This window comes from Coffea arabica, chromosome 3e (assembly GCF_036785885.1).
Source record: "Coffea arabica cultivar ET-39 chromosome 3e, Coffea Arabica ET-39 HiFi, whole genome shotgun sequence".
NCBI lineage: Eukaryota > Viridiplantae > Streptophyta > Magnoliopsida > Gentianales > Rubiaceae > Coffea > Coffea arabica.
In genome coordinates, this window is record NC_092315.1 from 7,617,014 (window position 1) to 7,641,085 (window position 24,072).

The 24,072-nt window shown below is 36.4% G+C and overlaps 1 protein-coding gene across 5 annotated transcripts; it reads left to right on the plus strand.

Moving 5' to 3' along the window:
* The first annotated feature begins 3,217 nt into the window (after positions 1 to 3,217).
* Positions 3,218 to 23,737, plus strand: LOC113736325 (protein NO VEIN). 5 transcript variants are annotated; one of them, XM_072084634.1, is made up of 14 exons: positions 3,218 to 3,867; positions 5,156 to 5,493; positions 7,262 to 7,976; positions 9,163 to 9,264; positions 10,058 to 10,235; positions 12,144 to 13,912; positions 15,094 to 15,306; positions 15,561 to 17,762; positions 18,635 to 18,744; positions 19,746 to 20,145; positions 20,234 to 20,551; positions 21,152 to 21,409; positions 21,792 to 22,449; positions 22,573 to 23,737. In XM_072084634.1, the coding sequence occupies exons 1-14, from the start codon at positions 3,301 to 3,303 to the stop codon at positions 23,037 to 23,039; spliced, it is 8,295 nt and encodes a 2,764-aa protein (XP_071940735.1). In that variant the 5' UTR covers positions 3,218 to 3,300; the 3' UTR covers positions 23,040 to 23,737. The 5 variants fall into 5 exon arrangements, with proteins under 5 accessions (XP_071940735.1, XP_027119040.2, XP_071940734.1 ...); XM_072084635.1 differs by having other exon boundaries at positions 3,524 to 3,663; positions 3,752 to 3,867; positions 21,792 to 23,737; XM_027263239.2 differs by having other exon boundaries at positions 21,792 to 23,737.
* Positions 23,738 to 24,072: the final 335 nt, after the last annotated feature.

A 24,072-nucleotide genomic window follows, 5' to 3' on the forward strand; every position in this document is an offset into this window, starting at 1 on the left:
TAATTTTTTAAGTTTTTTGAACCAACTCGAGCAATATCAATCAAATTTGGACAAGTTTCTAATGTGATGAATGAATTACATCATTCGGTTTGGCTTCATATTGATAGGACCTGATCCGATTGTAAATTGTTTGAGTTAACTCAGACTCGGACGATTTGACAAACTATGAATGGAGTGGGATAGGCAGTAGAGAAAGGAGTGTGGTTTGAGGAGGAAAGATGATAGAATTGGAAAATTTGTGTATCCCTTTATTCCAATTAGGGTAAAGTTATCAAATAAATCTATTTGGAACAATCTAGCACAAGTGCATACGGTAAGGGGATGGATTGCAATAATCTTTAATGTTAGGCAAGTCGCAATTAAGCATAGTTTAGGGTGCATTTTGCAACTAACCCAAATAATTATATCAAAATGGAATTAAAATCGATTCATTTAACCAAATTGTTTGCTTGTCCTTACTTGCAAAATTATATTGCCAGTGTGATTAAGAGATAAAGATATGCAACTTGAACAGCTACCTGAATTTGAGTAGATTTTTATTTGAATATCTACTATATTAGTATGGAATAGATAGATTTTTGAAGAAGAATTTATACCTTAACAATTACTTTCCTTTGATGCTGTATATATGGAGCAATATCCTGTAATATACCAAATTTGTATGAATTTATACTAGATAATGCAAAAATTACGTCAATCGGATAAAATTCACCTATAGAGGCTTCAGATCCATCAATGCACGGCTTTCTCCACAGATACTGCACCAAAAACTACCTCAAGGCACCCACGTTAATGAATCATATTCAAATTCTATTATCTTTCGTAGAAGACTTTATCTACTAACATATTTATCTTCTTACATGACTTTGTCTATCTACATCCCACTCACATTTTTACTTACTACTATCTATTGAATTGTTCCACCGCTAAATCTACAAAGGAACGAGAAATATTTCAATTAGATATTATTTTTTCTATTAGTTATAAATGCTTGTATGTGCCTAAATCACTAGTCTAAATAACAAACACCCATAAAGCAATTTGAAGATGGGTGCTTGGACATTGGAGAGGATTCAGTGATAGGACGATCAAGGACAGTAGGCTAGGGCTGATATAGAAAATAAGACGAGACAAATGAAGTTGTGATTAGGGGTGGTATCTTAACAAATGAGTGCTCAATCGAGGGTGGCAAGAAAAGGGAATTCTAGAAAGTGCATGGGATGGATTTCAAGCTGCTCAATTCGATAGGGAAAGAATTATTGGGTGCCGTGGACTAGGTCGGGCGTTCAAGCTCCACCTAGTGGATTATAAAGAAGCATTGTGCTTTTTTTGTAAAAAAAAAAAATTCAGAGAGTGCAATAATGCACTTGCTGATTTGGCAATTCACCTTTCAACCATCATAGAAGTTTAGTTGAGTTCCCCCTCTTCATAGGATAGTAGTAATATAGATTATTGTTGTTAAACAAAAAAAAATGTTTTTGATGGGGTGAGGGACAATGTATTTGGTATTGGAAATAGTTGTGCAAAGAAAGTAAAATGGGCAAAAGGCAATACACATTGGTAATGCAGTTTTGTAAAGGGGTGGAAAAGAAGTCAAAAGTTGGGATGGTGCGGGCAAAGAAAGAAAGAAACTGGGGAGAGGAAAGAAAGGAGATACAGAAAATTTTGGTATCTCTTGACATCAATTAGAGAAAAGTTATCCAATACATCCAACTGGGCAATGTATAAAAAATTCGCATTCTTAATTATTGGGCCACAAATTCATATTCTTAGGTGGTAGTTGATTGCAACCATTTCATACCATGGAGCAAGGCACGCGTGACTTAGTAGTACATTTTGCGATCAAAGTAAGTTTGTCTATCATCAAAAATCAACTTCAATTTGTTTAACGAAAACAAAAGGACACAATGATATAAGTTTAAAGTAATTATTGATTGTTTCCTCTTTTTCAGTTGGTCCTTTGATTTCTCTATCTTGGTATTAATATCTTGCTAATTCTAGCCATGCAAACATACAATTTTTTGTTAGTACGTTAAAGAGATATAATATCAAATATCCGACTAGTTTTGTAATATGATAGTTATTAATAGGTTCCGTGATCGACCCCTCGTGTGCTACATTGTTGTGTATCCTTAGAATAAAATTCTATACGGCTTTAAGGGATTAGTCTAGCCGAAAGCTAGGATACTCCTAAATAAAAAAAAAAATCTCGAATATCTATCATATTGATTTGGAAGTGACTAGGCTTTCACTTAACTAGTATGTCTACTTGGGATAAGGTAGATGTACCATTCATGTACTTAGGTGTTCTTACCTTTGACTTGACTTTCTGAATTTTCTCTGAAACTTCATATCGGTTACATGGTTTGCTGTCATCAATATCGTACTTAAAGAACTAATATAATGAAAGTAATTACTAATCTCTAACATTTTCTAAAATTTGAGAAGGGACCATGTTTTACAATTAGTATAGTACATAAAATTTAGAGAATCATTTGTGATTCAGTAATCACTTTCGAATTAATGCCTATTGTTTCTCTACATGACTACTATATAAACATAAAGCATCAAAACTTAAAAAAAAAAAAAAAAACACGTTCCAATAACAAGCAAGATGGCTAACAGTTAAAAAGCAAACTTTTTTCTCATTATTTGTCATGTCATTTTGCCTTCTTCAAACCATGCAAGCGCATGCAACTTTTGAAAAACAGTGAATCGTTATAGCTGATGGTCATCTAGTGGTTCAATCTCCGGTGACAATCCATTGTCAGTCCAAAGATAATGACTCTGGCTGCTTTGATTTTTAGGAGAGGAAGAGAGAGAAAAGAGGAGGAAAAAAAAGGATGGAAATGTTAAGTCGATGAAAGTGCCTATCGACGACGACAATGGCGGCCAGTTGTGATCGGAGCTGGAGCGGTGAAAGAGCTCAAAGGAAGGGAAAAAAGAAAAAGAAAAGGAAAAGAAAAATAGAAAATTTTGTCAATTTCTCGAGAAAAGTTTTTCTACGAATTCATAGTTAGTTATAGTATAATTTTATCTAAATATTCACAAAACTGGCGACGTAAAATTAGTTAAGCGACTAAAGTTTGGTAAAAATAAAGATGGAGGACCAAAACAGTTGTAGTGAAAGAGTTGGAGGATCTCACTGGTAATTTATCTTCACTTTTTCGTTATTTAACAAAAAAAAAAAAAAAAAAGACCCAGTCACTCGTATAAATGTCGCAAACGCTCAAACCCTGCTTCAAGATCAAGCCCTGACGTTGCTTCAGAATAAGCAAGCAGAGAACACGCAGAAAAAATATGTACGGACGGCCACCGCACTTCCGCCACGGTGGCGGTGGTGCGCCGCCACCTCTGCCGCATCCACAGCAACCACCGTTCCAGCAGCCGCCACCAGGACAACAATTTCCTTTCCATAACTACCTCCAAAATCCTAACAATCTCCTTTACCAAAGTCCCAACCTACTGTTTTTTAATAATCTCCTCAACAACATCAATAACGTTCCAATTCAGCCACAAGACCCTAACTTTCACTTCCAAAATGTTAACTTCCAATCGCAAAATCCCAACGCTCAACTCCCTCGGTTTCCGCAGCCTCATCCACAGCGGCCTAAGGAGTCAAAGCCGCAGCCACAAGCGCAAGCTAAGGCTATGCCCATGAAGGTGAACATTAACGAAGTTCTGGAGAGGTTAGATAGAGCGGTAATAAAAGCTCGCCATGATATTTTAGCTTCTGGCGGTTATGTTTCAGCTTGGAAGGTGTCGCAGGACGCTTTGTTAGCGTTGAAAGCGGAATCGTGGGAGTCTTTAGGATTTCAGATGCAGCAAGTCCCCTCCCTCCATCGCCTTATGAGCATTGAAGCGAAGGTATGATTTGATATATTTGATTTAATACATCACCTGAATTTTTTTTGGAAATTTATTCCTCGTGTATATTTCATTTGTATCAGTTTTTGATCATGTGGATAGTAGTATGATGGAATATGATGGCAAAGTTTAGCAATTCATTGGTAAAGTATCGATTTAATAATAATGGGGGAGAATTAATAAGTGAGATGAATATCTTGTGATGGAACAGTGCTCAAAATCTATGATACTCTAACATGACAAATTAATTACTCAATAAAATAGTGAAATGGAGCCCAGAGACAACTGAAATTTCATGGAGTAATCAAAATCTGTTACAATCGCCAATACAGAAATCAGAAGGGATGAATTAAGATGAGAAAATTTTTAAGATGAAGAAACTTGGGGATGGGGAAAACTCAGCTATTTGAGACGAAACCTCTGCAAAATTACATGACCTCTGGGAAATGAACTACTACTTTTATAGCTACTCCTAACACAATTCTGTATGCGCTATCTACTGCTGCCATGTGTCCCATCCACTTTCTTCTTTTCTTCTGACTAGAGCTCCTTCACGTGTATGGAACTGCACCCTGCCACTGCCACTGCTTCCTTTCCATGCCTTTTTCTGACTGCACACCAAAACCCCAAATTAATTCATCATAACCAGCTGCTTCATGACATATTTTTGGTTTTTGTTGCTTGCACATAGTGCATTAGTTTGCAAAATTAAGTAGGAAACTTCACGAGATAAATAAATCGGAGTTTGGTTTGTGAAATATGAATTTTCAACTTGGAAATTTGACTGTGCAAATAAATAGTACGAGATAAATAATCTGAGTTTGATTTGTGAAATATGAATTTTCCACTTGCAAATTAATTGTAGACATTGTAGGTCTAGAAAGTATATTTAACTGGACAATTTTTACAGAGAGAATCAGGGCCACACCTGGATTCGTCAGTTGTGAATATAAGGCTTATTTGATATGCATTGTTTATTTGAAGAACCCTTTGCTCAGGCTTTTCTATGTTTACTAGTATCTAATGCAACAAAAATTTTTTGATGCCTGCACCATATCATGGTAGATAATTTATGATTCTGTGGCATAACTATTAGTATGCTCGTGTATATTGATTGACACTGGTTGAAGAATAGTAGGTAGATATTCTCTGAGAAATAGTAAGTGTCAAATGGGCTATTTTCAAGAATGCATATTAGGTTCTTGTGACTTGTAAGAGATATGCTATGTTAAATTTCCTTTTTTCTTTCTTGCTTTTAATGTTGCTGATCCATCTCTCACATACACAGATAAACTCATTCATTCATTGCTATGTTGGGGTTAGAAAAGTTACTACTTTGTATGATTTGGAATTGGCAATTTGCAAGAACGAAGGGGTTGGCCTGTTTGAGGAGCTGGAATTGGGTCCTTTGGTAAGACACCCACTTGTCGTTCATTATTTTTCTGTCATTCCTGATGTCAAGGAAGTTTTCAGAATAACGAGTGAAGATATAATATCTTACCTTCATGAGTATTTGAAAACTCATCAAGGTAAAGAAGTAAAAGTTGAAGCGTTATTGGATTTCATTGCTGAGAAGCAATCTAAGACGAGCAGGGAAAAGCTTAATGTGCGTATTCAGAGCTTGGGGTATGTAGATGAATGCTGCTTTCAAATAATCTCAATTCAGATATATCCATAGTACAACTAGTAATTTGTTTAAATATATGCATGAAAGCTCATAGAGGTGAGTTGTGCCCAGATTGATAATATTTTTTATTGCTTAACGTGATTTATAAGCTATAGTTTTTAGTTGTGAAAGTAGACCATTTTCTTTTCGTTGCATGTGGTTTAGCAGTTAAGAATGTATTTTCTGTTTCATCGTTTTCATCCATTTTGCTGCTATGCAATAGGAGCATGTAATCAGTTGCAGAATGTCAACATGCTGGTGCACTTGTAATGAAAGAGGAAATGTGGTATTTTTATGGATGTGTTAGATAGAAACCTTTCAACTGCCCCTTTTAATCTAAGATAAGTTTTGGGACATGTTGCTCAGCTTTATTTATTTATTAGCTTTGTGGGATAGCTTAAAATAACTTCTTTGAGGGAAAAATCCTAATTTGACAGCCAATGCAGTGTCAATGTATTTATAAACCATATTTTTTTGGTAGAAATTTATAAACCATATGATATAGGTTGAATATTAAATTTCAATGTCCTCTTGTAAGAGAAGCTGGTAGAAATTTATAAACCAATGCAGTATCAATGTCTTTGACAGCCAATGCAGGATCAATGTATTTATAAACCATATTTTTTTGGGTAGAAATTTATAAACCATATGATATAGGTTGAATATTAAATTTCAATATGTTCTCTTGTAAGAGAAGCTGGTAGAATCATTTTGTACCCCTAGAATTCATCTTAATGTTGTTAGAATAATGCAAAGAATCTGATAATTTAAGGAGTTTGTTACCCTTAAGATAGCCAGAACTTTGCACTCAGTGGCTTCCCCTTTCTTTCTTTTTTGTTTTAAATTTTTTTTGGGGGTAGTTGGTAGGGGCAATGGATGAAGGAAGGGGAAGAAAGGGAGGCAGGGATGAGAAAAAAAAATGTCGTTCCTGGCCTATCAGGTAAATAAGATCTTTAGCCTACAGGGAAAAGGTTAGGGATGAATATTCTGTTTTCTTTATATTTCTTGCTCATGATGCTGCTTGTTGGATTGCCTGTTCGGTATCTCAACAAAACCTTGTGTGGTGAATTGCAGCCAGTTGATCTTTTATGACTTCAGAATACAAAAAGTGGTTGAATAATGTATCAAGTGTCATTTTTGGCCTGAGGAACTATAACCATATGTGTGGATATCTGAAAAACATGCGTCTTAGGTTTCATTAGTTGAATTATGCATATTTGAGAAGCGGCTGAAAAATACTATTTATGAGATCTCTGAGTTAGAAAACCATCAATTACCTTCTTAGTTGAGCAATTGGAAGGTTGCACTATACCTGGTTCCTTTATGAAAATTTAAATTTCTTCATTGGGATAAAATTTTACATGCTCACTGCCATAATAAAGGCAAAGCTTAGGTTTTGTCAGTTTGTGGAAGTATTAATCTTTATATTTTTTGACAAATGAATGAATCCTTGTTTTTTCTTTTTTGAGAAATGAATGAAAAGGAAGAATGGATTTATCATATGTTTCTATACCTTTTTGTAAATCATACATTTGATTTTGTAGGTTTACTCTTTGAAATGTTATCAGGTGCAATTTATTCATTTCTGTATTAGTATGGGGCATATAGCTCAAAACTGGTGTTTGAACATTATTAATTTATAATGGCACTGAAATTCATCCTTTTATCTTTTCTCCTTCAAGCTGCCCAGATGCGGCTCCAACTAAAACAATTGAATTTTTCTAACAGGTGGCACATAACTCTTATCCGGAAAGCAGTACAATCAGAAAATGCCACACTGAAGGAACATGTTGATGAGTTGAGAAATAAATATGGTATAAGGATCAGGAAGCGTCCACTTTTGTCTTCAAAAAAAGGGGTGCTTGATGACCGTTTCAATGAAATTTCACAGCGCATGAAGTCAATTTCCTCAATGGAGAAAATTTTTTGTGGAAAACATGTAAGGTTTTCATCTTCAAGTTCAGATAATGACAGTACAGATGATGACGAGGAGGACAACGAGGACAAAAATGACAATTATACTGAATTTGAAGACAACCTGCACTTGAAGAATGTGAAGAGTGATGCCAACTTCACATCTCCAACGCTCGAAAATTCAGAACGAGTTAGTAGGTGTCCTTATCCTTCAGCATCTGAAGAAATGGCACGGCTTGGGTTAAAACCTGATTTGGAATGTTCTATTGGGGATGACACTGAGGATGAAACAAATAGCATGAAGAATGTGCCGCTAACTAGAAAGAGAAAATTCAGCAAAGGTAGCAGCAGTACTTTGTTACCTAGGAAATTAACTAAAAGAGAGAAGGACAAGTCCAATTTTCATACAGGAGATGAGAGAAAGAAATCCGGCAGCAAGGACACAAGTGATTCTTCTCTTGTCAATGACTCTACAAGAATGTTCATTACAACATGGAAGGAGACATGCCAGAATAACAGTCCAGATGAGGTATTTTTTTCCCCTGATGCTGTACTGTTAGTCCTGTCAATCAGATGAATCTTTTGAGGCATGTCCTTTTGCTCTTCAATCATAGTTTCCTGTGTTGGAATTCCAAGTCTAGTGATGATTTCTTTGTACTGTATTTTTCCTGATTTTGTAATACTGCACAGAAGTTGGAGAATTCCTGTAAAAACACTTCCCTGAGCTGTTTAAATAGGTGATAGCCATTAGAGTGATGAGACTGACTTTTTGTATCCAATGACTGAGGGCCCATTTCAGGTTCCGGTGCTTTTGGTTAAAAAGCACTTTTGGGTGTTAAAAAGTACTTTTGAGGCGTTTGGTGAACATCATCCCATAAAATTAGGAGTGGACCTTTTGATGTTAAAAGCACTTTTAGCAAAAGCTCAAATTTTGGTGCTTTTAGAATAGCATTTGTGTTTTAAAAAATAAAACATTAAATTTAATCATTTATCCTATATTATGAACTAAATAAAGAGATAAATGCATTTAAAATTTTTCAAATTACACGTTATCCAATACAATAAGTAATTATTGAACTATGTATTCAAACAATATACTTAAAAGCACTTAAGCACTTACTAAGCACTTTTATTAAAAGCTCTATTAGGTGAAGTACTTTTTGATAAGTTACTGCAACCCCAAATGGGCCTCGAGTCTGAAATGGTGGATGTTGGAAGGTATTGCTTCACGATGATAAGACATGCTTACGTGTTTAGAATCTGATTGTTAATCCTTGAGTCCTGTGAGCTTGTGCATTTACAGACCTCAATACATGAATTTGCAGTGATGTCCTGGTTTTAGAATTGAATACCGGTGGGGCTTTTGAATATTACCCCATTTGGCACTTCTTTGCTCTTTGATTTTCAGAGTTGAAACAATTTTGTCATTGAAACCTTCTAATGCTGAGTTTTACATGTATATGTTGCATGGCCCCTAATTTCTTCTGTGTGAGAAGATTTATTCTATTGTAGAAAGATTAAAACTTTGCTTCGTGTGTTACAGCTCTGATTTTGATGAGTGGGTAGGAAAGCAACATGAGAACAGGGATATATCTGTCTATATGCTTGTTGTTATGTGTGTATCTTGACAATTGTGACACTTTATTTGAAGTCTATTTGTTTGATTTCTACTTTTTTAATTGCTGAATTCTGCTCATTCCTTTTTGCACTTGTAGGTTCTAGATAGGATGCTGCACATGTACAGCTCAAGGAAGAAGAAGAAGATGCTGACAGCATTGTTTTCTTCATATCCATTTGCTGGATTACTTGATGTTGCTGTACGTTATTCACTTGAACTTTTCTTGATCATAATTTTCTACTTGCTTTATTTACGTAGGAGGAAACTGATATGTTGTTTGCATGTGTTCTAATTCCTCTAATTTAGCTCTAGGTCAACAGGCTATTTATTGATATTCAGAGGACTAGTGTAAGGGAATAGCTTTGATTCCGTTGGGATTTGTCTTTCCTTCTTAATCAACTTTCATTTTCCGCCTACAAGATGTTCTATCTTTGAGCCATGACTAAGTTTTCTTGATATTCCACTTTGCAAAAAACAAATGTACTGGCGATGCTATTTCTTATATAATTAGCTCTCTGTGACATCTTTGAAAAGACATATCGTGTTTTTCCTTTATTTCAATGAGTTGATCTTGAGTAACTTAGCTTTATCTTGAATTATATGCATCGAAGGGGATTTTAACTTCTTTCTAAAGCTTGTAGGATTGAACTTTTGAACTCAAATCACTTATTTCATACTACATATGTTGGCTGGAGCTGTTTTTTTGTGTCATTTGTCATCCTTTTCTGCTCTATTGATTAACTTCTACCAATGATGTTTCATCTGGTTTATTATTTGTTTTCTTCCAAAAGGTGAAGAATATTCTTTTACAGCTATCCAACTGATGGGCATCCTTTTTTTTTTTTGTCTTTCCCCTGATGTATATAACTCCAAATGCACAAGAGTGAAAGAGGTGGATTGGTTTTTGGGATTGGGGTTTGGTAGGAGTTGCTGACTTATGGATTGGTTTATTGATGCATTTTTCTTGCATGCTTTTTATGGGATTTTCACAGGTCAAATCTATCAAATGTGGTATGTGGGATAGTATATATGATACTTTCCAAACTCTTGGTCATCAAGGAGCATTGAACAGTGTTTCTGAGAAACAAGTTGATTGTATAAGCATAGAAGTTGAATCAGATGAAGAGGATGCCCCAATTTCTGCTGGAAAATCTTCCAAGCATGAATGTGGTGAGTTGTGTCTGCTGTGAGATATAAGCTGGCTTTCTGTTTCTTTTTCTTTGCTGCCCTTTGTATGTACCTGATTTGTCCTTTATTCGGCTGCTGGCTGGCAACTGGAATATTGTAAAATTTTAAAGGGAGATTAGATGAATTTTGTGAAAGATGTCTATATAAAATCTTTGTATTCTCTAAACCAACCAATACATTGTCAGGACGTAAATTTGAAGAACCTCACTTGGAAAATGTTTTCGATGGCAAAAGCCATTTTCCTATTATTTCCTTCTAAAATTTTACAGTCTGATGATTTATATTGCTAACACATTATGCACTGACTCTTATTTACTATGGTTTCATGGTATTAGGCAAGAAACTTACTTAATTGTGGAATCCAGATATCCTAGAATTATGGGCTGAATGATTTGGGGGTGGGGGGGGGGGGCGAGAGAGAGGAACCAATTTCTGTGGTTGTCTGGAAAATGCTTAAGCTCTTGAAGTAATTTGTATAAGAAAACAAAATTCTAGGGAATTTTCTAGTGTTTGGTTACAAGAATTTGCCGATATCTTCCTTACATCTGATAAATGAATCTTATTGGAGATTGGTTGCTTAATGCTTTTATTCTTTTGCCTATCCTTCCCTTCTCTCCTTTCTACTTCTCTCTAAATATGTCAAAAAACCCTTGATGGAGTTCAGCAAATAGCTTTAGATGGAGTGGAACTGATTAGTCCTACGTAATTAGGAAATAAGATGACAGAAAAATACAGCATATATAAGTCAGAAAACATAACTCTATCTGTTAAGTTTAGCAATACATTATTACAACTGTATGTAGCAAACAATCTTGGATGCCAAAACTGCTTGGAAGTTAAATCTAGGGGTGGCAATTTTCGACACGACCTGAAAACACGACACAAACCTAACACGAAATTAATGGGTTTGGGTTGAGGTTTCGAGAATTCGGGTCAGAATCGGGTGGACCCGATGAACCCGAAAAGAAAACAGGTCGATTTCGGGTCAACCCGTGGTGACCTGATATGACCCGTTTACGAATTACAAATAATTTAATAAACATAAAAATAATTTTATCTAACTAAACTAAGTTATTCTTTTTTTCAAAGGCATTAATTACTTAATTCTAAATGAATTTATTTAATTTGTGTGAAGTTGAAATTATTATATTTGGACAAATAATATATTATATTATATTTTACTTTTATACTGTTTTAATTTATTTTATATTTTGTTTGGGATAAAACACTTTTACGGTGTTTGATTTATTTTAGATTTGGTTTGGAATTATTTATTAAAATTTTTATTACTTGATTGTGTAATTAGTTTTGTGAAAAGTTGATTTTATTAGAAATTACAGTGATAAATTAATAAATTAAAATTAAGTTTCGGGTCATTTCGGGTCGACCCGCCAACCCGTCAACCTGAAATTTTCGGGTTCGGGGCAGCATACCTGACCCGTCACGGGTTGGCGGGTCGGGTTCGGGTCAACAGATTTTCTGACGGGTTGACCCGAACCCGACCCGCCAACCTGATTTGGACCCGAATTGCCACCCCTAGTTAAATCAACTTCAGCCTTTGGGAACTAAGAATCCTAGCTCAACTGAAAGAAAAAGTTGGAATACAGCTAGAAAGTAGAGCTCAGGAAGACTATTGCTTCCTGAAATGGCTCAATGGAGCCTCACATCTATCAGTATGTGATTTGTTTCGCTATTTTTCCTTGTTTTTGCAGCACCTTCGATATAATATGAGAATCTGGGTAAGAAAAATGAAATTGTTTATGAAAGATTCTGAGGACAAATTAGTTTTGTTTTGAGGTTTAATTACCAAGTTGGTAACTTAGTTATGCTTTTCATAAACATCTGTTGCTACCCTCTATCTCATCTCTATGCGTGCTTTACACTTTACAGGTGTAACAGTTGATGATATCATAAAGAAAATTTCTTCATATTTTGATTTTGATGGTGATGTCTCTGGCTATGCAAATCCTACTAAGCAAATGAGACTTTCCATTTTGAGGAAGCTTTACAAGTGTGAGTCTTGGCTAGTTGAACAGTTGTCTGTTGAAGAATTTGAATGTTTTGGTTTTGGAGATTTTATAATGTTCTTGGAGAGATATTTGCACCTATTACCTGATGCAATGCAGAATTTTTTGATTGGGCACAAGTACGAGAATCTTCCTTTCGAGCCTTGCATGCTTCAGCTTCAGTTGGATGTACTAATGTCACAAGCTTCAAACAGCATTTGGAAAAATGAAAAGGTAAGCAAGATAATGGTATCGGGGCTGTTGAGTGCGCAATTCCCTTCAGTCTGCTTCAAATCAGTGGAAAATGATTCTTTACTAGATCTTGGGGATATATTACGGGAAAATGAAGGTAATGTTACTGCTAAATGTGTCCTATTTTCTGCGACTTTGTTAAAAAGGCATAGTGTTGGAGGTTCCAGTGCTCTAAATGAGAATTTGCTGGATTCTGGTGGATCTCAGCTTGATATTGGGCATAATGCTGGAAGTCTTGGCTTGGTCACTACTAAGGATGCCATTGAATTCTTACTTAGGGCTCCTATGCTGACAGATCTACATATCTGGACGCATTGGGATACCAACTATGCTCCTTCACTTGGTTCTCTTGTGACGTGGTTGTTGAAGGAGGTTAATGCTAGGGAATTATTGTGTTTAGTAAGCAAGGGTGGCAAAGTCATGCGACTTGATCATACAGCTACTATTGAGTCCTTTTTAGATGTTTTACTTGAAGGATCCTGCTTTGGAACAGCAGTGACACTGCTGTCTCTACTAGCTTTATATGGTGGTGAAGGAAATGTTCCTTTATCTCTCCTAAAGTGTCATGCACAAAAAGCTTTTGAAGTAATAATCAACAATTCGATGGGAAAGGAATTCCATGGGGATCAGGGTTGCCTTGTGCAGGGAGAGTCCATGCCTGGACATGATGTTTTTGAACAAAGAACGTCAAGGAATTTAGGTGACGAGTTATACAGAGATAGGAATAGAGTTAATGAAGTGGTTCAGGTTATTTCAGGGCTTATTCTGGATTGTCTGGGTTACCTACCTGCTGAATTCTGGAGTTTTGCTGCTACCGTGTTGTTTGCTGGATTGCACAATTTGGTCAAAGATGCTCCTTCAGCCATCCTCACTGCATGCAAGAATGTAGAGCAACGTGTCATGCTTCATGAAGTTGGATTATCACTTGGGATATTGGAATGGATTGATGATTATCATCAGTTTTCATCCTCTGCATTGACTAACTCAATGTGCACCTTGGATTCTTCCTGCTCAAAAGATGCAAGTTATGAATGTAACAGGGGTACATTATTTCTGCGGAGCAGACTTAAGGATTGTCTTCCTTCTTTAGGTGGTATGGAAGTCCCTATCAAATCAGACCAGAATAATGATCATCAAGAAGTTAACTCCATAGAGCAAGTTGCTGATGTTTCTGTCCAGCTTTCACCTGATGATACTGCACCTAGATTATGCAAACTAGATTGCATTCACGATCCACTTGGAGTTATTGACTCCATTAGGAGAGATGAATTTGGTCTAGATCCGAGTCTTTCGACTACAGAAAGTAGAATGTTAATGAAGCAACATGCTCGCTTAGGGAGGGCACTCCATTGTCTTTCTCATGAATTGTATTCCCAGGATTCACATTTTCTTCTGGAGCTGGTAATTGAACCTTATATTGTTCCATCCTTGTGCTTATTATGTGTTCACGCCTACTGTTTATCATGGCCTGTTTTCTCTGACTTCGCTGTTTTGTTCGATGTTTTAGAATTGAGAACACTAAGTGATCTTTATTGCAAACTTCTTCCTTCTTTTCTAGTTCATATCCCTATAACTGTAATTTAAAGGTAAGATAGAAAATTTGTAAATTGATATTGCTTGCACGATTGAGCCCTATGTTACTTCCAACGCTTCATTTGACCCCAAAGTACCTGTGTTGACACAACATGACACTGGGGCTGGTATAGATATGTTTCTGACATGTTAGAAATATTTTGGACATTGACTTCTGTGAGGTGTGATGTAGATGGAAGAGGAGGAGACATGGGTGAGAAAAATTCATGGATGTTGAAGACTTGTTGCACTGGAATCCTTATTGAGCTATGGCTTGTTTGTTACTTTAGAATTCTCCAATCCTTGTTGAGCTATGACTTGTATGTTGGCTGTGTTATATAATTTATACATTTACTAGAAATTTTTCTGTACCCATGTCCGAGTCTTTAGAAGTGTCACCGCATCCTAATTTTAGATAGTTGATGAATTAGACACTTCGATACATACCCAAATCCAACACCCATACCGAGTCCAATTAAAATAGATTCAGCCAAGTATTCAGAGTGCTACATTCTTCTTATGGAAGATAGCTGACAGCTGCTAATTTATGGGTCCTGTGAAAGAACCTTTTTTTTTTTTTTTTTTTTTGGAAAAAAGGGGTTTGGGGGGGATGGGGTGGGAATCCTGGGAAAGCCTAACCAGGCAGTTTGTGTTTACTTCTCTATTTGTGTTTTGTACAAATTACTTGAATGGTTTGTGGTATACTTGTCTTCTACTTGGAGATTCTTATTATACATGGAAAGAATCACTGAGATGAAAATCTGATATGCTGTTTGGGGTTGTCCATAGGTTAGAGTTTTTCATCCTTTCCCCATTGGAAAGTATTTGTTGCCCAAGGGATCTTTGAATAACCGAGCCATATGTATAGGCTTCTGGATACTGAGCTTTGTAATCTAGTGGATAATTATGTATGTTGAACTAATGTCAATTTATAATTTCTTTTGGATTGATAAATTTGTCATATTTGTAATGATGATTTTATGTACATTTCCTCTGAAAAATTCCTTCAGGTCCAGAATGCTGATGATAATATCTACCCAGAAAACGTGGAACCCTCTCTTACATTCATTGTTCAGGAAAAAGGCATTGTAGTCCTTAATAACGAGATGGGGTTCTCTGCCGAAAACGTCCGAGCTCTTTGTGATGTTGGAAATTCAACAAAAAGGGGATGCAGTACTGGTTATATTGGAAAGAAAGGCATTGGCTTCAAATCAGTGTTTCGGGTATTGTGGAAAAACATTTGCACTATATATTTTATGATCTTCTATTACATTCTTTCAGACTGCAGAAATAAGAACGAAATTGGTAGCATTCAACTTATCATTGGTTAGATTGATAAATAGTAAAGAATACTTTCAACCAAATTTTGGGAGACAGAATTTGACTTGTTAATTTGTGGCACTGTGGTCGTCAAGCTGTTTGATTAGTAATTTTATGTCATTGATTCTATTAACTAAGTTGGGCAACTTTTATGCAGGTCACTGATGCTCCTGAAATACATTCCAATGGTTTTCATATAAAGTTTGACATAACTGAGGGCCAGATTGGTTTTGTTTTGCCAACTGTAGTTCCTCCTTGTGATATTGAATCATATAGCAGACTGTTATCGACGAATACTGATGATATGGATTGTAACTCTTGGAGAACTTGCATTGTGCTTCCCTTCAAAGCAACTCTTTCTCAAGGTCTCGCAATGAACATCATATCAATGTTTTCAGATCTTCATCCATCTTTGTTGCTCTTTCTTCATCGTCTTCAATGCATCAAATTAAGGAACATGCTTGATAATTCTTTAACTGTTATGAGAAAAGAAGTGACTGGAGATGGTATTGTTAAGGTGTCCATGGGGAAAGAGAAAATGGTCTGGCTTGTAGCATCTCAGAAATTGCAAGCTGACAACATTCGTCATGATGTCAATGAAACAGAGATCTCCATAGCATTTTCATTGGAAGAAGCAAATGATGGGGAATACATTCCACAACTGCACCAACAGCCTGTTTTTTCATTTCTTCCTCTGAGAACTTATGGCTTAAAATTTATTGTTCAAGGTGATTTTGTCTTGCCTTCATCTAGGGAAGAAGTTGATGGAGATAGCCCTTGGAACCAGTGGTTACTGTCTGAGATTCCTGAGTTGTTTGTTACGGCACAGAAATCCTTTTGTGATCTTTCATGTTTCAGGGAGAATGCTGCAAAAGCTGTTACAGCTTTTATGAGCTTTGTTCCCTTTGTTGGAGAAGTGCAAGGATTTTTTTCCAGTCTTCCTCGGTTGATAATTTCCAAATTACGCATGTCAAACTGCCTACTTCTGGAAGCTGATAAGATTGAGTGGGTTCCTCCGTGCAAAGTTTTGAGAAACTGGAATGAACAAGCTCGTGTGCTTCTGCCTAATTGGTTGCTTCACAAGCACCTTGGCCTTGGGTTCCTCAAGAAGGATATAATTTTGTCAGATTCACTGGCAAGGGCATTGGGTATAGAGGAGTATGGGCCAAAAACTGTGTTTCACGTTATGTCATCTTTGTCTCGATCTAAGAATGGTCTAAAGGATATGGGCTTGGGATGGTTATCTTCCTGGATAAATGAAGTTTATCTGATGTCCCTCAATTCTGGGACTGAATCTGATCTGATTTTAAGTCTTCGAAAAGTTCCATTTATACCTCTTTCAGATGGCAAATATTGCTTTGTTGACAGAGGTACAATTTGGTTGCATTGCGACACCATTGGGGTTGGTAATGAGTATGATTTCAAAGCGTTTCCAAAACTCTATTCTAAACTTCGAATTGTGAATCCAGCACTCTTTTCTGCAGCAGTAGCTGCTGACAAATCATGCTTGGATGCATCTATTGTAGAGAACGTCACTAGGCTGCTTATCAAAGTTGGTGTCCAGCGATTATCTGCACATGAAATTGTGAAAATGCACATCCTACCATCTATCTCTGATGATAGAAATATTTCCAGGGATAAGGATTTGCTGACAGATTACCTTGCGTTTATACTGCTCCATATGCAATCAAGTTGCCCAAGCTGTTGCCTTGAAAGGGATTGGATTATGTCGCATCTGCGGACTGAAGCTCTAGTTTTAACAAATTATGGCTATAAACGACTTAATGAAGTGCCAATACATTTTAGCAGACAATTCAGAAATCCAATTGACATGAATAAGTTAATTAATGGTATCGATATGATATGGCACGAGCTTGACAGCATCTACCTGGAACATCCAATCACGAAATCAGTTCCTGATGGAATATTGAAGTGGAGAAATTTTTTCCAGGAATTAGGCATCACGGACTTTGTTCAAATAGTACAAGTTGAAAAACCTATTGCAAATGTAACCTTGACTTCCATGGGGCCAACTGTAAAAGACTGGGAATCTTGGGAGTTGGGTCATCTGTTATCACGATTTTCTTCCAGAGGTGACCGTGAGAAGTGCAAGTACCTGCTGGAGATTATTGATACACTATGGGATGATTATTTTAGTGACAAAGTCACTAGTTGCTGCATGGTTACTTCTTGTGAAGCAGGCAAGCCTTTTGAGTCATCAATTATTAGCATGCTTCAAAATGCTAAGTGGATGGTCTCAATTATGGATGATGACCTTCACTATCCTAGAGATTTATTCCTTGATTGTGAAGCGGTGCGATCTATTATTGGTGCCACTGCTCCATATGCTGTTCCAAAGGTTGTCTGATTTCGATAATCACTTTTATCTTCTTCCTCATCCATCTCCCTCACCCCCTTGGAAAGAAAATTTCCAAGCAGTATTGATAAGTTGTTTTGCATATGCCACTTGTATGTGAGTGGATTAAATTTGAATCTGACAGTGATGCTAAGAATTCAGGTCTTAACAAACAAGATTATCAACGTTTAGTAAAATAGTTGTAAAGTGATAATGTGATAGTTGTCTACTCAGTGGGTACCAAAAGTTATATCTTCTTGTTTCAATTTGACACATTTGCGGATGTTGCGAAAAAAGCAAAGGAAGGAGACACTGCTATGGATATGTACTTTGGTTGTCCCAAATTTAATGGTTGATTACTCTGCTTGGTGTATTCTTTTGCCTTTTCTATTTAGATCTTGTCATGTAAATACAAATCTACCTTTTGCTGGATGATTTTTCTTGGTTGCTGCATGATTTGCCTTCACGTGCAAGTTAGGGACCTTTCCTTGCATTTTAATGTTATAAATGTCTTTACTGCCGCAGATTGTCCTTTTTGACTTGTTTGGGATGCTGGACCTTTTTCTCAAGGAGTAGCATTTTTATTTTAGAAAATGGTTAACAACCTGAAACCTAACCTAAGTACGATTTCATGGTATTTTTCTTTCTTTCTTTTTTTTTTTTTTGGAAAGCCTTGTGAAATAAGCACAATTTTGCTCAAGGAATCATTTTTACCAAAAAGAAATTAAGGGGTCATTCATTTTGAACAGGGTGCTTTAGTCTGCATATATTTTGATTGGTAATGCAGCATTTTAGAATTAGGATAGTTCTGCGGGAAGTGGCACATAATATCGATAAATAACCTCATTTATTTATTTATTTATTTTTTGGTGCAGGTGAGAAGTCAAAAGCTGCTAGATACCCTCCGTTTAAAATCTCAAGTTAGAATTGACGACATAATGTCACTTCTTAAAGTCTGGAGGACAGCAGCACCCTTCAAAACAAGGTAAATCCAGCCCTTATATACTTCTTTCTTCCTGAAATAGTAAGAGCGTTATGATTTGTGGGGGTCGAATTACTGTTCCGTTGCCAGCCTAATCGTTACGTGAAGGTAATATTCAGATATAGCTTGAGATTTTAATTTCTCCTTTTGTAATAAAGTTCTGAAGTTCTGTATCCTCTTGTGGTTATTGTAATGGAGTTTAAGGTGATTCTGCAAATCAAGAAGAGCGTTATATCTCTTAATGTCGAGGAATATAGGAAAGGATAAAAGGCAGAAAGATAACTCAAAAAAAGTGGTTGATTGGAATTTTTCCTTGGATAACAAAAGGTTATTTTCGCTTTCTTCTAGTTGCACATATAAATTCTTAACAAATCTCTGGGATTATCCTATTAGGTTATTACAGGAGTTCTTTGTCATTTTTATATTGTAGTGTATCTTAGAGAATGCCAACCATATGATACAGTGAGGGAGTGAATAGGGCTTCAATCTTCTTTGCCCTGAAATTCCTTTTTCTTTCTTCTTTTCTTTTTCTGAAGGCGATTTATGCATCCAAGAATTGGTCTATGTACTACTAAGGTTTGTGGATATTTGAGATGCATCTATATTCATATGCAATAATGCGCAAACAAGTCAGTGATTGGTATTTACTAAGTGTCAGTTTGTCAGTATCTTCTCTTAAGACACCTTTCTCCTGTTTCAGTTGTGGAAAGGTAGCTAGGGAAGAAAATTCTGCAGAAAGCTACACATTGGTTGTCTACTACTACTTGTGCATAACTTATGGTTCCTGGGAAATGCTTGAAACCTGTTTCCTCATTTTTTGTGATAATTAATCTGAAAAAAGTAAATGTCATTTTCTATGAGAGTTTTCCATTCTTTGATCATATTATTCAATACATAATTTGTTAAATATTGATAGAAATGTTGCATTAGCATATTATATTCCCTTTCAAACCTATTTTTGAACAATTTGCAATGACATGTTTATCTGGATGATTTAATTCCAGCAAAGCACAGATGTCAAGATTGTACACATTCATTTGGGGCGAAATGGCTAAATCAAAGCCAAAAATTGTGGAGGAATTATCTTCTGGGCCTTTCATATTTTTCCCCCACGTATCTGGTTTCTCGCTTGAAGATGTTGTCACTGGTGTATTTTTGTCTCCTAAAGAAGTATGTTGGCATGATACAACTGGTTCCATGGATCAAATGAAGTTGGTGCATCCAAAATTTGCCCTAGACGTGATTAGTCTTCCCTGCATCAAAATGTTAAGCAGAGTTTATCCGGCCCTTCACGACTTCTTCGTAAATGAATGCGGAGTAGAAGAACTCCCTCCTATTAATGGTTATCTTCAAATTTTGATAGAGTTGTCAACTGTTGCTTTGCCTTCACAGGTTGCTAGGACTGTGAGTATTGGAAAACACCTTATCCTCAGATACTAGTATATCATTAACTTTCCTGAAATTTATGTTAAAGAATTTCTTTGCGTATCAGGTTTTCAATGTTTTTTCGGAGTGGGCTGATAGATTGAGTTGTGGATTGTTGAGTAATGAAGATGTGGAATACTTAAGAGGGAGATTTCTGGAAAAAGAATGTGCAGTGTTTCCCACAGCACAAGATAAATGGGTTTCACTACACCCATCATTTGGTCTCATATGCTGGTCAGATGATGATGAGTTAAGAAAGGAATTTAAATATCTTGATGGTATTGACGTGCTTAGCTTTGGGAATCTCATGGATGAAGAGACAGAATTGCTTCAGACTAAGGTTGCAAACCTCATGAGAATGCTGGGGATACCTGCCCTTTCAGCTGTAATCTCTCTCCCTTGCATAGTAGCTAATAATGTGATTGACAAAATGCTGCTGCTGTTGTTTTTTTTTTTTTTTTTTGTTTTCCTTTTGTGGCCTTGATATCCATTAAATGTTGACCTAACTTGAAATGCCAGGCAGAATACATTTGTATTGAACAAATCTTTTCCTGCGGTTAGTTTCATAGAAGGCTCCGATGCATTCTCTTAGATAAAACTGTTACCGTGTCTTTCAGAAGGCTCTAAGTTATCCTTATAGTTCTGTATGTGGCAAGCGTGGGCTTCAAATTTATCAAAATTTTTTAAGAGGCCAATTATTTTAATCCTTGTACTTTCTATTAGTGCATCTTAAACTGTATAAAAAATTCACGGTGATAAAATACCATGCTAAAGTGTTCTATGGGCCTGACCTTTATAGCATTAGCATCTTTAGAAATGCGAAAAAATAAAAATCTTCTTGGTGCTCTGCTCATATCTGCTTTTGCATTTTGCATCCTTCGCACATGAAGTACAGAACTCTTCGTCGATGTTATCTTTTAAACTAGTTTGAGGACAAAATAATGCCTGGAGTAATTGTCTTCTTAACATTTTCCCTTGCTTGCAGGTTGTGAGTCGTGAAGCCATCTATTATGGTCCTACAGACTCTAGCTTGAAAGCATCTCTTATTAATTGGGTTCTTCCTTATGCTCAGCGATACATTTACTATGTGCATCCTGATAAGTATCTTCAGCTCAAGAATTGTGGATTTGAGAATCTGAGATGCCTGCAGATTGTTGTAGTGGAAAAGCTGTTCTATAGAAATGTTGTTAAGAGACATGAAGTTGTTTCTAAGAAACGCTTTGAGTGCACTTGTCTTCTACAGGTACCTACGTGCTTAAGCATGTTTTTCATCTTATAATGGCAAATGGTCTCTTAGCTAATATTACATGTTGGCAGAACTACTATAGTTGTATTCTCACCAAAAGCCTTATGGATCATACGAGTATATAGCGTATTATTCTGTTACCTAGGATACAACATTTCTGTTTGCTTCATTTTGCATTGATATTTTTTAATTCCTGGAGCAATAATGCGTCCTGGGCATTTTTTTTATTATATACATCGGTCATTTTCATCTTAGTGGAAGTTACAACTTTAACAGAATTGCCTGTTTTGAATTACTTTTGGATTGAACACTTCCATTTAGCTGTTTGCAACATATGCATACCTCAAAATCTAATATGACATTGTCATCCATTCCACAGGACAATATCTTGTATGCCACTCCAGAATCAGATTCTCACTCAATTTTCATGGAACTTTCACGTGTATTATTTGAGGATGTTCCGCAACTGCATTTGGCAAACTTCCTTCACATGATCACAACCATGGCAGAAGCAGGTTCCTCTGAGGAGCAGACAGAATTTTTCATTTTAAACAGCCAGAAGGTTCCAAAACTACCTGAAGGAGAAACTATCTGGTCTCTGTCTTCTCTATCGGGAATAGTGAACGATGAATTGCATACCAGTAGTACTGTTTCCGCATTAGTTGACAAGTCGAACACACACACAAATAAGAGGAAGCTTGACATCAATTCAAATTGGCCACCAGTTGGTTGGAAAACTGCCCCCAGTTTTAATTTTGCTTGTACAAATGCTTTGAAGACACAAGCAGGTGATAGCCTTCCAATCAGGGAGGTTGAGGATGCAGAAGAAATTACCATACAGACAGGTCAGATGGCTCTAGCTAATTTGAATTCTGATTTGGCTTTTCAAGGTGGCCAATCTTCTATTTTACCAGCAGTAAACTTGCAATTTCAAGATGGCCCCTCATCTACTACACCCGAAGTATGTTTACAATTTCAAGATGGCCCATCATCTACAGCACCAGAAGCATGCATACAAAATCAAGATGCCCCATCAGGTACTACACCAGGAGCATGTTTACAAAATACTGTAATTCCAGAAGACCAATCTGATCATGCAAGCATTATGGCTGCTTGTAGTTCAGCTAAGATATTTGATTCTGTTGATGCTGCGAATGCAGCTGATGGCTCTCATTTTGCTTTTTCTGATACTGGTCTGAGAAATCAACTATCCTGGGGCAATGCTGGTGCACAGGCAGCATTAACAGGAAAACTGGGAGAGTTTGTAGCTTTCAAATATTTTGCAACAAGAGTTGGTGAGCGATCTGTTAAATGGGTAAATGAAGCCAGTGAGACTGGGCTACCCTATGACCTCCTCGTTGGAAATGAGGAAAATGGCTGGGAATACGTTGAAGTTAAAGCAACCAAATCCAGATCTGCAACAAGGGACCTGGCTTTCATATCTGTGAGAGAGTGGCAATTTGCATTTGAGAAAGGTGAATCTTTTAGTATTGCACACGTCATTCTCCTGGATGACAACACAGCTAGGGTCACAACATATAAAAATCCAGTAAAACTGTGTCAGCTTGGTAAGCTGCGGTTAGCCGTTTTCATGCCAAGACAGCCGGAGTTGTCCAATCTCTACTAAAGCTGCTACCCTTTTATTTGAACTTACGGGGTTATTTTTCTACGTGCTGGTTGCTAGTCTTCGCAACAGCACAGTGTCTGATTTAAACGGCGGAAGGTGCCAGAACTTCCTGATGGAGAGAATCCATCTGGTCTCTCTCTTTCAGTAACTGAGAAGGACAAATTGCACACTAAGAATTCTTTCACTGTGACGGATGAGTCGAATGCTTTTAAATCTGAGAGGAGGCATGGCATCAACTCAAGCTGGCAACCCCTAGATGACAAAACTGCTTCTGGTTTTAATTTGCCTGTGCAAATCAACTGCAGACAAAATCAAGTAGCTGCCATCAGATCAGGGGCACTGAGGATGTAAAAGAGTTAAATACATGGACGGGGCCCACGGGGGGCATATCATTGAATCCAAGTTGGAATGTAACTCAAACTAGGAAGATAGCTGAGCATCTATGTCACAGACAGTCCGTTGACATGGTACTGAAATTTCTAAAGATCAGTATAACCAACCGAGCAAGAAGGCTCAATCAATAGGAGATTATTTGGATGATTTATTTAGATAATTATTGTAGTATTTTTTGTGATGTGATGTATATGAGATAAAAAAATGATTGAAAAGATAAAAAGGTGATTGAAATTTGTAAAACAAATTATTTTATTTCAAATACACTAACTGAATCTATGAAAATATCCCCACTCAAGCCTCAAGAGTCTTCTATAATGATTCAAGTAGGCTCCACAACATAATTTTCAAAAGATTCAATTAAAATATAATAATAAAAGAGAAATGTTATTTGCCTCTCGATTTTTGTTAATCACACTTTCATTATCATTCTAATCATATAAATTTAATTTATTAGACTATATAAATAAAACAAATAATGAAAGTGCAAATAACAAAATATGGAGTGCAAATAATATTCAAAAATTTTTCTCTCTTTTTTTTTTCGAGCACTCAAAATGTTTCAAAGCATTACGATTTCTACAATAATAATGGATTATCTTTCAATAAAGTTTGAAAAAATTCACCACATCTACAATAA

Bases quoted from the DNA above. Each gene is read 5' to 3' on its own strand.
- LOC113736325 (XM_027263239.2), top strand. From the start codon at position 3,301: ATGTACGGACGGCCACCGCACTTCCGCCACGGTGGCGGTGGTGCGCCG. The intron at 5,494-7,261 runs GTATGTAGATGA...TTTTTCTAACAG, and splicing joins GTGCGTATTCAGAGCTTGGG to GTGGCACATAACTCTTATCC. The intron at 10,236-12,143 runs GTGAGTTGTGTC...TACACTTTACAG, and splicing joins ATCTTCCAAGCATGAATGTG to GTGTAACAGTTGATGATATC.